This window comes from Dendronephthya gigantea, unplaced genomic scaffold, assembly GCF_004324835.1.
Source record: "Dendronephthya gigantea isolate DGI-Jeju-01 unplaced genomic scaffold, DenGig_1.0 000021F, whole genome shotgun sequence".
Classification (NCBI taxonomy): Eukaryota; Metazoa; Cnidaria; class Anthozoa; order Malacalcyonacea; family Nephtheidae; genus Dendronephthya; species Dendronephthya gigantea.
Genome location: NW_021163031.1, coordinates 1,236,088 through 1,250,876, shown reverse-complemented (window position 1 = coordinate 1,250,876; position 14,789 = coordinate 1,236,088). Strand labels below are relative to the sequence as shown.

Below are 14,789 nucleotides of genomic sequence, written 5' to 3'. Positions count from 1 at the left end.
TTCAACAATAATCAACTTTAACATGTACTCCTTTGTGATGTAAATATAATGTAAATAATTATGATGATAGATTAGGCTGAGCTATTGATGATGATTTTTGGTTGAATACTACGTAGATTTTAATTTCTCATATTCAATCTACATTCAATAACTCTATTGTACATTCAGAAAATTGTTTATCAAATCCCCAAATAGTAAAACCAAACCACTCTATTCAAGCAAGTAAACTATTTGGCCTATGGTCAATAGCCACCATGCACCATAGCTATATGTGAACTGCTGTCAAGAACAGCATTGAAAAACTCCCTTTCCTTTGCTAATACTTTTGTTCCATGTTTTTTCATCTGGTGAGTTTCTTCACATAAGTTGAGTGAATCTTGTCAAGAAAATTGAATCTCTCTAGAAACAAAAAAATGCTTTTGAAAAACTGTAACACATGTACTGTATTTGTAATAATGTTTAATTGCAATCCAAATTTTTTAGTACTATCTTCATCACCTTTTGATGATTATTACCATTATTATTACAATGACTAGCTTTGACCACCATGACTTACTTCTAAAAGAGTGATCAGGGTCTCTTGCAGTTGTTCTTTAGTCAAGACAATCATGTCTACATTTGGGTCTTTTGGAGCGGTAGATTGACTTTTAGTAGTTTTAAAGGCCATCGGAGACATCAGAGCAGTAGCTCCTGTACTAAGATCAGTACTTGATCCTTGCTTGGTCATAGCTGGTCTACTTTTAGCAGATGAAGCATTTTGGGAAGGTACAGATGGGAGTGGGACTTTTTCTGTTTTTTCTTGATTTGGATTTGTAGGAGGTGCTAATTCTTGGATAAATAGCTTTAAATCAAATAGAAGATGGAAAAAAATTTGATTTGCTATAACCATTTCAATGTGAATGCTATATTATGCATACCTGTTTTGGTATTGCTTTCTTTGCACTGTTTGGGAGTGAACGAGACAAATGCTTGGGTGAAGGTCGTAAAGGAGAGCTTTTCACAATACAAGGATCATGAAGTGTCTGTGATTGTATATCTTCATTTTCAATGGCAGAAGGAAGAAATGTTAATGGTGAAGTATGTGTAGGTGGAACTCCAGTCAATGACAAGGATCTTAGTTTCCCATTGTCAATATTTTGTGCTTGGGATAATGAGGATGGCTCAACAACACCATTTTCATATACCTAATGTATATCATATATCTATTTCAGAATATTTCCCATTACAAATTTAAAAATTCATGTACTTTATTTCAAAATTTTGACAGAGTCTAACCTTATTTTTTTCATCAAATCTTTTTTGTGCATTTGCAAAAAGTTCTAAAATGCCTTGGCTCTTTTCTTTATTTTCATCTTGAGTTGGTGGTGGTGATGCATAAAGTCTAAAATTTCCAATGTGCTTGTTTGAATTAGCTATTTCAAATGTTATTAGCTATTCACAAGCTACAAAGATTCATCATTGCTTAATATATATATATATATATTTATATTTATAATGTAGCTACTCGCTGTATATGAGCTATTCCGCATTCTGATTGGTCGAGCTTCCCAAGGTATATCAGCTCATATACGGTGGGTAGCAGAACCAAAGAAAACCTTGAGCTTGTGGCATAATTGTTAAATATATACCTTGCTATGTGCTCACCAACTTTTGCACATTTTTCTGGATTGTTAAACCAAATGCCCAAAATTTCCCCTGAAATTTGAAGAAAATAACAAATATTAAAAATGATTAGTTTGAGAATATTCATTAAGTATCACAGATCATTTACCTGATGAATTCTTGTATAGGAGAAATGGTTTTTGAACTTTAAATTCCATTTCTTTTGTGATATATTCATTCAAATTATCTCGGTTTAGTCTGTTCATGATCATCAAGGCAAACTTTGGTAATGTTGACCTAAGTGTATGATACAAGTTTCATGATTAGATACATAGATAACAATACAATGCATATATATATGTTATTTACCAGATTGGAGGTCCGTATATAGGGAAATATTTCTCAAAGTCTCAAAAACAGCCCAAGGCCGAGGAACATTTTGAGACCAAGGGAAATATTTCTTTATACGGACCGACTAAACTGGAATAGAAATCTTTTTCTTGTGGTTCAAATTCATATTTTAGCGTTGGCCCTGTACTTTTAAATCTTGCCCGGTCCGTATGGCCTCGTATGGACCGCTCGCGTAGCCAATCAGATTGTCGGAAACACTAAATTATGAATTCAGACCGCAAGAAAAAAAATAAATAGTGATATTACATACCTTCTGTACAAAAACAGACTTCCTTCCACTTCGGTTTTTTCCTGTTTAAATCACATATCAATCAACTAGAATCATATTGACTATGGCTAATGGCTAATGTTATTATAATGACAAAAACATGATGAAATGGGGAACATTTAGTTTTTATGCAATAAATAAACATATACTTTCATTTTATCCAGTGCCTTCAGGTGATAAGTTATTGGCTATGTGTACCAAAAGTGCATGTGTGCATGGTTTTGTGAGATCTACAACGTTTTTGCTGATAATGCATGCCATGGAAATGTTTTTATAAAGAAAATCTGCATTATATGTCTACCTGCAATAATAATGTGTGTAGTTGTCACTTGTCAAATTTTTCTAGCCTGAAGTTTCTTGATATCTAACTCACAACAATTTGTCTGCTTTTCTACTGATGAAATGATTTATAATATACTATACTAGTCAGTTACTGAGTTATATAAGAAGGAAATGCTAAGATTATTTTTCCTCCTTACCCATTCCTGTTTCTGTGGCTCAAATTTATACAGTGCAACTTGAGCAGACGTCTCCAAAATGTCCAAGACAAACCGATCACTTTTTCTCAAAGCTGCTAAATTTATTTTCAGTTCTTGGTCTACTGCAGCTTCCTCCATTTATTTCGAATTTACAAATTTCCTAAACTAAATTAAAAATATGAAAGAAATTGACAACTTCTAAGTTCTAAAGAACTAAACTGATTCGTTTGAAGCAATTGTCCTATGGGTATATATAGCTCAGTGTTTTGAAAGTATTTAAATTTGTGTGTACATTGGTATACATATGTGTGTAAATATGCATTTTCCGGGATATCTTAGGATTTTAAAAGAAAAATAGGATCATTTGAGACATGACAGGAGATGCACCAAAATAGTATACTTATGTAGTATAGTGTTCACAAATTTCTTTGATTCAGAGATTGTAATAAACGACGTGCCTCTAAATTTATGTGAAGTTAAAGTACATGCACAAAGACGTACTTTATAACCTTGAAGCGATGACACTTTCCTGTTGCCTGTTGACGCAAAATTACAAATGCCTACCTACACACCTAAAAATCTCACATCTTGTTGACAACTTGTTAGCTCAACAAGCTTGTAGCAAGCTTGTTGACAAGTTGTAACAAGCTTGTTGAGACAACAGGTTGTAGCAAGCTTGTTGACATCAAGCTTGCTACAACTTGTTGGCTTGCAGACTTGTAGCAAGTTGTTGGAACAACTTGTTCCAAGCTTGTCGACAACAAGCTGTACCAAGCTTGTTGGAGCAACTTGTTGACAAGTTGTTATAGTCATCAAGTTGTAACAAGCCTGTCACAACAAGCGTGTACGAAGGCTGCGCGTGACAATGCTGTAACAAGACAGTTCCAACAAGTTGTAGCGACATTGTTAACGGCAAAAGTTTTCCGATAACAACAAAATCAATTTGAACTGGGCCAAATATGATTTTTTTTTATCATTGCCATTCATCAAATGGCAAAAGCAAGATCAACGAGCTTTTAAACACTTTAACACTCTGCAACGAAGTTCATAACTTCTTTCAGTAATAAGATTTGAAAAGAATCCGAATTCCTTAAAAACATTACAGATGAACATTTCCTTGTTTCAAGGATATCTATAACCGTTGAACCGTTGAGGAAGTGACGATTTCAACGGAGTAATCTCATTGGTTCAGACTCTGTTTAAACTATGTATAAGTGATCTTATTGGTTGAAATATACGTCAGTATATTTGCAAATTTCCCTGCTCTTTTCAAGAGTTCACTGATTCACCTGGTCATTGAGCTATCTTTGTGCCAAAACCTTTGATTTTTTAAGCCTTTAAAAGTTTAATAAACGTTGAAATATCAGTTAAAACGGATGGGCAACTTAAAAAAGTTTGAAGAATACTACAGTTCGGACGTTTTTAATAAAGGTATGTGCGTTTAATTCATCCAAATATTTGATATGGCGTACACAACGCCGGCAACACAATTTATTATAGTACACAAGCTAGCCTTTTAAAACTATATAGTTTTTAAAATATTTGTTGAATTTATTGCTTTTTATAAACATTGAACGGTTAGTTTCTGTGGATATTTATCAAAATCGAAACTTTGCCGGTTTTTTGTATTCAATAATTCAAATTTTAATGACGAGTAGGTGTACGGTAAAGTGCAAAATTTCCTATTTTTAATATCTGTGCGTATGTTTTTATCGTGCTCTGATTAGAAATAATAATATATTTACGTATTATGGTAATAAAGTATTTGTACATTACTTATTTGACATTAGACTTGGATGGCAAGCAAGACCCTCGCCACAGCAGACAGGATGGAGTTTCCTCAACGTATTTGCAAACCAGTTTCCTCAAAAATATTTGCATATTTTTTAAAGTAACTGATTCCTGAAGCCATTGTATATTATACTTTATAGGAATTTGATTATCAAACTGGAGCTAAACTGAGGTATTGGCCGGAAAGTCGTATCAAACAAAGTGAATTATAGGAAAGAGGTGCAGCTAGCTGTTGATTCTTGGGATGACGAAGTCAATTCAACAAGTGACTGAAATACTGGTATTATACAAGAATATTCATGCACCAGTTAATTTTTGCCATATGAATGCAAAGAAACTTTTCTTACGAACTGATTATTAGGCTATATACTCAGAAAGGAAAATACATATGTTCTTGTACTGAGCCTTTAGTAATCTTGATACTTCAAATGTGAAGTTTGTATTTAATTGCTAACCTTTGAATTTGTTTTTAAAATAATATGATTTTTACATCAAACTTTGCGTTGTTTGTTCTTTGTTTCACAATCTCCGGGAAAACACGCGTGTTTTCAAGCGAGATTTAATGCGCGGCCATGTTTGCAGCAAGCTTGTCGCGACAAGCTTGTAACGGCCTTGTTATAACAAGCTTGGAACAGCTCAAGTTCAACAAGCTTGTAGCAAGTTGTTGTCAGACTTGTAGCAAGCTTGTTGGCAACAACCTTGGTACAGCATTGTCACAACAAACTTGCTACAAGTCTGATAACAACTTGCTACACGTCCGTCACAACAACTTGGGACAAGCGGTGCGAATAAATCTTGCAACAAGCTTGTTGAAACGAGCTTGCGACAAGCTTGCTGCAGGCTTGTTACAACTCGTGCGTTTTTACGTGTGTAGTTTACTTCAAGGCCATAAACTAAAGGGACATCAGAATTCAGACATGCTCACTGAGCTATATAATAATTCCTGGAGGACCGGTTCTTGACTGTTCTTGACCAGAAAGTGAAGCAAAAAACATGGCGGATTTCGGCGTTTGCTGACGCCACTTGGTTCCTTTTGCTCATGGTAGATACCACTGACATACCGCGATACAAAGTGAGAAATTGAGTCCGTCTCCCTCCTGGATTTTATGAAAATATTTTCAGCTTTCCGTATATATTTTTTGTTTTTCATATAAAATGGATAAAAGTGTTTCTCTTTTCCCCTGTTCAACAAATGGAAAGGACACATAGCTTCGTGCTCTGCGTCTGACGTTGTGAATGGCTTAATTCACTTATCGGTAAGGTGAATTTTCTCAATTTGCTTATTTTATAACATCCAGGTAACTGAGGTAAGCCGTTTTCAACTTTTTTTACTGTAAACAATTTCGTATAAACTGGGTACTATAGTATAAACTGGGTACCAAAGCCTCTGAGACAATAAATCCATCAAAACGTGTGGTACAAACAATAAATGCAATGTTATATACCCAAATTTTATCATTTTTTCTTAACTTGTGTGGGGAAAAAATTATATTCCTGGCAGTGTCAATCTTTTGAGTTTGGTCTATGTTGTTTTCATGATAGCAAACATCAATGCTAATAGGTAAACCATTCCCCCAGTGAGTCTACTATAGTCCCTCTTCTATTTATCCCACCCAGCATAAATTAACATGATCTGATGGTGCTAATACAAAATAATAAGATGCTGTAAACAGTGTAAATTAATTCCAACCTCTGATAGTGAGGTCTGTTAAAGCCTAGTTAATATATTATCTTGTTTACCTTGTCAAATCCAAAGTGAAATGATCAATTATCATGGCTTTTAATTTATTTTTTAGCTTCTTGCACCTTGGGAATAAATCTTGATCATATCTCCATTTTTATTTTTAGGATGAAGTGTCGTGAATGTTAGTAGCGTCTTAGTTGTTATTAGCAAGGGAACAAGTTAATCGTTAACAAGTTAATTCGTGAGCGAACAAAAACTGACACTTGATTGACATATTAGATAGAGCAAGAGAGAGAGCGTGCGAGCAAGGGAGATTAGAATTAAAATAAAAATATCTTAAACAAAAGCGTGAAAATACTTCTTCAAACCAATTGTGGGAAACAACAAAATTCTCCACAAAGTGGCACCTTCGACGGCGATTATTATCTATTTGTGACTTGGAATTTATCGAGAATTAATCGGGGTTTGAGGATGTATTTTGACTAAAAAATCGAGCGTGACATGGCGGTGACGAGACAACAAAGTCAACGAATTGATCTTGAAGCACAAGAGCAGTCGGGTTTATCTAATGAAACGGAGACGAAAGTAGGAATCTTCCAGTCAGTATTGCGAAAATTATCATATTTTAACCGAGCAACAACCGAGATTTTGAGAGGGAATTCGATAGAAGCGATTAAACGACAACAAACAACACTAAAAACCAAAGTAGACGAAGCTTATGATTTGATTGTATTAATACAAGGCTTGAAGGTTGATGCGGGCCAAGAAGATGAAGTTATTGACGAGTGGACAAACGAAAACAAAGGCAAGTTACGCGTATTTGAGGAGGTTATAGAAGAGTTAAATAATAAGCTTTTAGACGACGAAGGAAAACGAAAGGAAATTGAGCGTCGGGAGAAAATTCGACAAGAAGCAGAAGCACGAGCTCAAATTAGAGATGAGGAAAGAGAGATAGAATTGGCAAAGCGTGAAAGAGAAGAAGAGTTTGCGTTATCTCTTGAGGAAAAGAAGCTAGAATTAGCTGCTGCGAAGCGGGTTAAAACGAAGTTGCCTGAGCTGCAAATCTCGAAATTTCAAGGAACTCATTTAGATTGGGTTCGGTTTTGGGGTCTATTTGAGACCCAAATTGATAAAGCTCCCATGAAAGACGAAGCAAAGTTTGCATATTTAAAAGAACATCTTGTACCTAAAGTTCGAATTACAATTGATCAATTACCACTGAATAGCGAAGGGTATGCAAAAGCGAAAAGGATGTTGGAGCAAAGATATGGTGACGCAAGCGAGGTAGTCAATGCACATATTCAAGAAATTCTGTCTTTACCTACTATTACTGGCGTATCAAAACAAAAGATACACAACTTTTATGACAGTCTTTTGGGGCATGTTCAAGCTCTTGAAGCATTCGGAAAATTGGGGGATGTTGCAGGAAATGTAAGGATGACGTTGGATAAATTAGAAGGCATTCGAGCTGATTTAACGAGAACCTCATCAGATTGGAAAAGGTGGACTTTCCCGGAGTTAGTTGAGGCATTACGACAGTGGATTGAGCGAAACCCATTACAACAAAGTGATAAAAAAGATGGATTTTCATGGAAAGATGGTAAGCGAGATAAGTTATTGTTAACAAAGGAACAATCTAAACATTGCGTATATTGTGAAAGCAAAGATCACAGATCTGTGGAATGTGATAAAGTGGTGAATGTCAGTGACCGGAAGAAAATTCTCAGCGACAAGCACCGGTGTTTCAACTGCACTGGCGAAAAGCATAGAGCAAGTGATTGCAGAAGTAGGAGCCAATGTTACAACTGCAAGAGAAGGCATCACACTTCTATTTGTGATAAACTAAACGCAAATCAAAAACTGCTGTGTCAACCTAGTGGGAAGGATGTAGTTTATCCAGTTGTGGTGGTAGAGATGGGAGGACTAAAGTGTCGAGCACTTTTAGACACTGGGTCTGGGAGTTCATTTGCATCAAGCACGTTGTTAAACGCAATTGGAAAAAAGCCAATAAGACAAGAATTTAAATCAATAGAGATGATGCTTCAAACAACAACAAGGAAGATTGTGTTTATGAGGTGGAGATTGCAGCTGTTGATGGCAATTTCAAGATGTCATGTGAACTGAATCGAATCGACAAGGATGTGCTAATGAAAGTGCCAAATCCGAGGTATAAAGAACTTATTGAAACCCATGAACACCTTAAAGGAGTACATATGAATGATATTGATGAGAAAGCACTTTTACCTGTGCATCTAATCCTAGGTGCCAGTGATATGTCTAGAATCAAGACAACTGTACCTGCTAAGGTTGGGAACGATGGGATGCCAATCGCTGAGAAAACTGCTTTGGGATGGATTATCATGTCACCGGGGCGAGAGAAGAACCATTCCTACTTGATGTTTACCAAGAGCTCCCAAGAAGACTACATGCATCTTTGTAGTCTGGACGTGCTTGGATTAGAAGACCATGTTGAAGGAGATCAAGGGAGCGTGTATCGAGAATTTAAAGAACAGCTTACTCAGCAAGAGGACGGTCGATATGAGACATCGTTACCATGGAAGGCTCACCATCCGGAGCTGCCGACCAATTACCTTGTAGCCAAGAGGAGATTTCAGTCATTATTCAACCGACTTGACAAACAGCCTGAACTGCTGAAGACTTATCATGATATAGTGGAAAATCAACTCAAAGATGGAGTGGTCGAGATTGCGCCTGAGAAACCTGAAGGGAGCCGAGAGCATTACATTCCCCACAAACCGGTAGTACGAGAGCAAGCCGAGTCTACGAAAGTAAGAATTGTGTTTGATGCTTCGGCAAAAGCTGATCAAAAATCCCCATCATTGAATGATTGCTTGGACATTGGTCCCCCACTCCAAAGAAGAATCCTTGACATACTACTTCGTAATCGACTTAAACCTATTCTCTTAGCTGGTGATATAAAACAAGCGTTCCTACAAATAGTGATTAGAGAGAACGAGCGAGATGCGATGAGATTTTTATGGATAAACGATCTACAATGCAAAGAGATGGTGGTGTATCGTATGACCAGAGCGATGTTTGGGCTAGGCCCAAGCCCATTCTTACTCGGAGGGACTTTGAACGTTCATCTCGAGAAGTATGCAGAGCACTATCCACAATGTGTTGAAGAATTATCTGAAGGAACGTATGTTGATGACATAAACATCGGAGGTGATAAAGTAGAGGAGACGGTAGTACTCAAGGAGCAAGCCAAAGAAATTCTCAGCGAGGGAAGCTTTGTTTTGCACAAATGGCATTCTAATGCTGCGGAGTTAGAGAGTGACAACGTGGAAGACGGAGAATCTACCTTTGCTAAAGAAACTTTGGGAACTAAGCCATCGGAGACCAAGCTCCTGGGACTGGGATGGAACAAAAAGGAGGATACTTTGTCTGTATCACTACCAAAGCAGAAAGTAGAAATGACCAAACGGATAGTTCTTCAAACAATGGCGAGAGTATATGATCCCCTGGGTTTAGCTAGTCCATATTTACTCACAGCTAAAGTAATCTTCCGTGATATATGTGATCGTAAGCTCGGATGGGATGCTGAATTACCTAAAGATCTGAAGGATCGATGGAAGCGGTGGTTAGATAGATTACCAGGCAGTTTAACCTTCCCAAGAAGTATCCCTCGAGAGAGAGTCGTCACTACCGAGATTTACATTCATGGTTTCGCTGATGCAAGTATTCTGGGATGTTGTGCCGCTGTCTACGTTGTGACCAAACAGGGTGCTCTAGTTTCTCAAGGGCTGCTAGTGTCCAAAACGAGACTGGCAAAGCGAGATTTAACAATTCCAAGATTGGAACTAGTGAGTTGTCATATGGTCTGCAATCTTATTGACAATGTCAGAAAGGTTCTTAGTCATCTTCCAGTGATAAGCGTTTGTGCGTGGAGCGATTCGACCGTTTGTCTACAGTGGATTAACGGACAGGGTAACTATAAGCAATTCGTAGCAAATCGAGTGAAAAAGATCACCGAGAAGCAAATCGAGTGGAAGTATGTTCCAACTCTGGAAAACCCTGCAGATATCGGCAGTCGAGGTACAACACGAGATCTTCAAGCGAATGAAACCTGGATGAAAGGGCCTAGTTGGTTGAGTGAAACTGAAAAATGGCCGGAGCAAGTAAAGATCAAACCGAGCGAGAAGTCCGAGTCAGAAAGTCGAATGATGAGAGAACCATTCAGAGAGAAGAGATTGTTTACTAGAGAAATTCGGTCTGACTAAAACTGTTCGAATTTTAGCTTGGGTCACGAGATTTATTGACAACTTCGTGTGTGGCAAGAAAGTCAACGGACCATTAGTGACCGAAGAAACACAGAAGCAGATGAAGTTCTTGATTAAACGCGCACAATCCGAGAGCGAAGCACTTGAGATCTTCAAAGTGGATTCTACCAGATTAAATCTTCAAAAGAATGGCGAGGGAATATACGTGTGCCAAGGACGAATCCAAGGTGAATATCCAGTGTATCTGCCAGCAAAACATGTATTATCTGAATTGGTCGTAAAGCAAGCTCATATGAAGACCCTGCATGGGGGAGTTGCCCTGATCATGAGCAAAGTCCGTGAAGAATTCTGGATTCCTAAATTACGAACTTTGGCGAAGAAAGTTCTCAGTTGTTGTTATGGTTGCAAGCGGTTCCATATAGTGCATGAACCAACTCCACCTCAAGGTAATTTACCAAAAGAAAGAACCGAAGGGATGACGCCATTTGAAATCGTTGGTGTAGATTATGCTGGCCCTATTTACTATCGAAACAAGAACAATGAACAGAAATCGTATATCCTTATCTACACCTGTTCCTTAACAAGAGGGCTCCACTTGGAACTTTTACCTGATTTGAGTTGTGAGGAATTCCTGGCAAGTTTCAAGAGGTTTGTAGCGGTTCGCGGTAGACCAAAGAAGATGATTTCAGATAATGGTAAGACCTTTCATGCTGCGGCGAAGTGGATTAAGAAAGCAACCCGAGATGAAAGGTTTCACGCATTTCTGCACGACTATCAAATTCGATGGCAGTTTAATCTGAGTAAAGCAAGTTGGTGGGGAGGTATGTTTGAGAGGATGGTCGCGTTGGTAAAGAATTCGTTGTACAAAGTTGTTGGTTCTGCAAAACTCACCTACAAGGAGTTGCAGGATGTGTTGCTAGATATCCAGATAGCACTCAATAATCGACCATTAACGTATTGCGAAGATGACGTGCAATTACCTGTTCTCACGCCTAACCTGATGATATTGGGTAAAGCCAATTATTTATTGGAACTTCCGAGTGCTGAAATTGAAGATGGTGATATGCGAAAAAGAGCAAAATATTTGAAGAAATGTAAAGAGGCGTTATGGCGGAGATGGCGAAATGAATACATGAGAGCGCTTCGAGAAAGACACGACTTACGACATAACGGGAAAAGCGGAAATTTACGAGAAGGTGATGTGGTACTTATCAAAGGAGAAGGAAAGAATCGAGGAACGTGGAAGATCGGAATCGTGGAAAGATTAATACCGGGGAGAGATGGAATTGTCAGGGCGGTGAGACTTCGTGCCGGCAAAAGTTATCTAGAAAGACCTATTCAGTTTCTTTATCCAATGGAGTTACACAGTGATGAAAGGGGCTCGGAACAAAAACCACTGAATCCCGAAGTTGAAGAGTTTAAGCCAAAGCGGAAAGCGGCGGTTGAGGCAACAGTGAATATTCGGCGAATGCAAGAGCTTGAAAATGAAAGTGACTAACATTTATGCATGAGTTATACAAACGACTGGAAGTGACTGGGACAATCTAATAACAGTCAGTAAAACAGTTTATATTCATATTTTTATATTTAGGATGTTTAAAAATAGGGGGAGTGTGTCGTGAATGTTAGTAGCGTCTTAGTTGTTATTAGCAAGGGAACAAGTTAATCGTTAACAAGTTAATTCGTGAGCGAACAAAAACTGACACTTGATTGACATATTAGATAGAGCAAGAGAGAGAGCGTGCGAGCAAGGGAGATTAGAATTAAAATAAAAATATCTTAAACAAAAGCGTGAAAATACTTCTTCAAACCAATTGTGGGAAACAACAAAATTCTCCACAGAAGTTCATGCATTTTATGACTGTGCATTGTTGTTCTTCATTTCCATGTTATCTGATTTTGTTGTTGGCTGGTGGTTATACCATTTGTCATATTTATTAATTAATGAAATAAATATAAACATGCATTGACTGAGCAGTGTGTCTTCAATCTGCAGCAACTTTTGCTGTCTATTTTCTGTGTATGGTATCAACCTCCAAGAGGGCTATATTCATTAGGCTAATCAGTGGAGCCTATGGAAGGATAAATGTTATTCTTTACTATGACCAGGGGTCCAGGGATGCAATTAGAGAATGCTGAAAACAGGTTTATTAAGGTACAAGTTGATGACTTGAATGAAAAGTATATTATGCAAATATGATTCTTGGTTGAAACTATATTCCTGCACTTAGTATTCGTCAGCTGCGCAGCATTTTGCCTGAGCTATGGCCTCTGTTTCTTTGGATTTTGGATTGTGCATAGATATGAAGTCTTGAAGACAGCATCACATACTGAATACTGATTACATACTTCCTGCGAAATTCATCAGTTTAGGGTTTAGTAAAGTCAAATTGTTGCCTATAAATTCCTAGTTGTCTTGCGAGGATAGTGCCAAGACATTCAAACATTTGTAAACTTTCATATTGGAATGTATAAATAACAAAAATATTATTACGAAAATAAAATAATAAACCTGTCAGTTCGTGTCAGTATTAAAATCTTTAGTTTGTCCACATTTTTCGATATTTAAATATATATTTGCTCCCGCACTGGCAAAAACAGCGTGTACGTATGACTTGTATTCTTTATTAGATGTCAGTGCGAAAAATATCAAAAAAACAACCAAAAAATATTTCAAAAACAAACAAGATTTCACGGCAAAAAAAATATATAAAAACCAGGGGGGAGAATTGTTATTTACAAAAACCAGGGGGGAGAATACTGCTGTAGCGGGCTCATTATTGAGCCTGGTCAGTGGTAAATACCATGGCCAAAAGGAACCAAGTGGCGTCAGCAGAGCTTCTGCGGTTGCGCAGAAGGGCGAAGTCCGCCATGTTTTTTGCTTCACTTTTTGAGAAAAAAACATTAGGAGCCGGTCCTCCAGGAGTTATTATATAGCTCAGTGGACATGCTCTTTCACTGCCACCGCTATTATGTTTCGTCAAGGAAATTTAAAACATTTCAACGCTCCTCCTTCAACCGACAACCGTGTCAAACAAGTTTAAAGCACTCTACTAACAAACCTCATCCATAACTTTCACTCGATAAAAACCTCCTTTTACCTACTACAGTACTACTTTCAAATCCTGAAACAACGAAGACGAACAAAAATTTAAGACGATGGACAAAAGACCATGTAATTCGATTACCGCTGTTGACACTCCTTGTTTACTGTTGAGATTATATTTGTTTTCATCTTTACTGTAGACTGGGCACTGATCTGCAGACAGGTTTTCCATTCACAGATTCATGAATATTTTGAAGATAGTGACTCTGTTTTTTGCCCCGAATCTGAAATACAATTTTCAAAAATCAAAAACATTTTGGAAGGTGCGGAAGCGGCTTAACGTCCCGATTATCCCTAGATTACTTCTAGATCTTTTCGTTAATGTCATAGGTATCGCAGTCATCATATCTCAGACTCTCGTGTAGATCTCGAAATAGATCTCGGTGGCATTTGAAGTTTAGGAAGTTTCCGTGTTCCATTAATCACCGGTGTCTGATTTAAATTTGACTTAACCGCTTTATTGTATTTTTTTTATAACGTTACTCATGATGAAATATAGGTCAATAATAAGGCAACTGGAAATCTGTTCCGGCGATGTCCAGATACCGAGATAATGATGTCGAAGTGACCAGAGAAGCAATTAATCATCCCGAGAGCAATGATCTTTTTTGGTAACAAGGTTTTGACACAGCATGCATCACCGTGAGATTGCCTTCTGGCTATCACATAGTTCTCAAACTGCCCTGCATTTTTTATTAATTGCCACCACCCGCTTCGAAACTCCCTGCCTCCTGTCCTGACGTAATAACCTCGCTTCAATGCTTTTGACATAGGAGAAAACTAAGAAAAAGAGATCGTTTCTTCAACAAGTGAAAGAGATTGATATGAAACTCTAGCACTGTCAGAGAGTTCTAGCCGTTTCTGATAAGTTTCACCCTATCACCCAATCCTGAATCTCTTGTTATTCTAGAATCCATTGTTTAAGAAGTATTATCTACTGACGTAACTATTAACTATGAAGATTTTTATTCTTAATTCTCTACACTGCACCCACCAGGGGAGGGGGGGTCCTCGCCAGGTAAGCACCCTCTCAATGAACTAAACTCCAACACCTTGATCTATTTTTTAAAGACGAAACATCGTCGCAGTAGTTATATGTCTCAGTGGACCTTTAACCTCAGGCTCAGTCAAACCTTGTCCCTGTGCCGGCCACTGCAGCCGGTTATTGACCGTCTTGTTCAAACGGAAGAACAGGGAAGTGAAA

At 37.7% G+C, this 14,789-nt stretch overlaps 1 protein-coding gene across 2 annotated transcripts; it reads right to left on the bottom strand.

The window, feature by feature from the left end:
• Window positions 1–307: 307 nt before the first annotated feature.
• On the bottom strand, window positions 308–14,275 carry LOC114521826 (mRNA-decapping enzyme-like protein). 2 transcript variants are annotated; one of them, XM_028542373.1, is made up of 9 exons: window positions 13,668–14,275; window positions 2,761–2,925; window positions 2,264–2,304; window positions 1,772–1,899; window positions 1,629–1,695; window positions 1,276–1,381; window positions 918–1,184; window positions 557–841; window positions 308–399 (listed from the first exon to the last, which is right to left on the bottom strand). In XM_028542373.1, the coding sequence occupies exons 2-9, from the start codon at window positions 2,896–2,898 to the stop codon at window positions 358–360; spliced, it is 1,074 nt and encodes a 357-aa protein (XP_028398174.1). In that variant the 5' UTR covers window positions 2,899–2,925; window positions 13,668–14,275; the 3' UTR covers window positions 308–357. The 2 variants fall into 2 exon arrangements, with proteins under 2 accessions (XP_028398174.1, XP_028398173.1); XM_028542372.1 differs by lacking the exon at window positions 13,668–14,275 and having other exon boundaries at window positions 2,761–3,321.
• Window positions 14,276–14,789: the final 514 nt, after the last annotated feature.

Bases quoted from the DNA above. Each gene is read 5' to 3' on its own strand.
- LOC114521826 (XM_028542373.1), bottom strand. From the start codon at position 2,898: ATGGAGGAAGCTGCAGTAGACCAAGAACTGAAAATAAATTTAGCAGCT. The intron at 2,305-2,760 runs GTAAGGAGGAAA...TGATTTAAACAG, and splicing joins AGCCACAGAAACAGGAATGG to GAAAAAACCGAAGTGGAAGG. The intron at 1,382-1,628 runs GTATATATTTAA...TGGAAATTTTAG, and splicing joins GTTGGTGAGCACATAGCAAG to ACTTTATGCATCACCACCAC.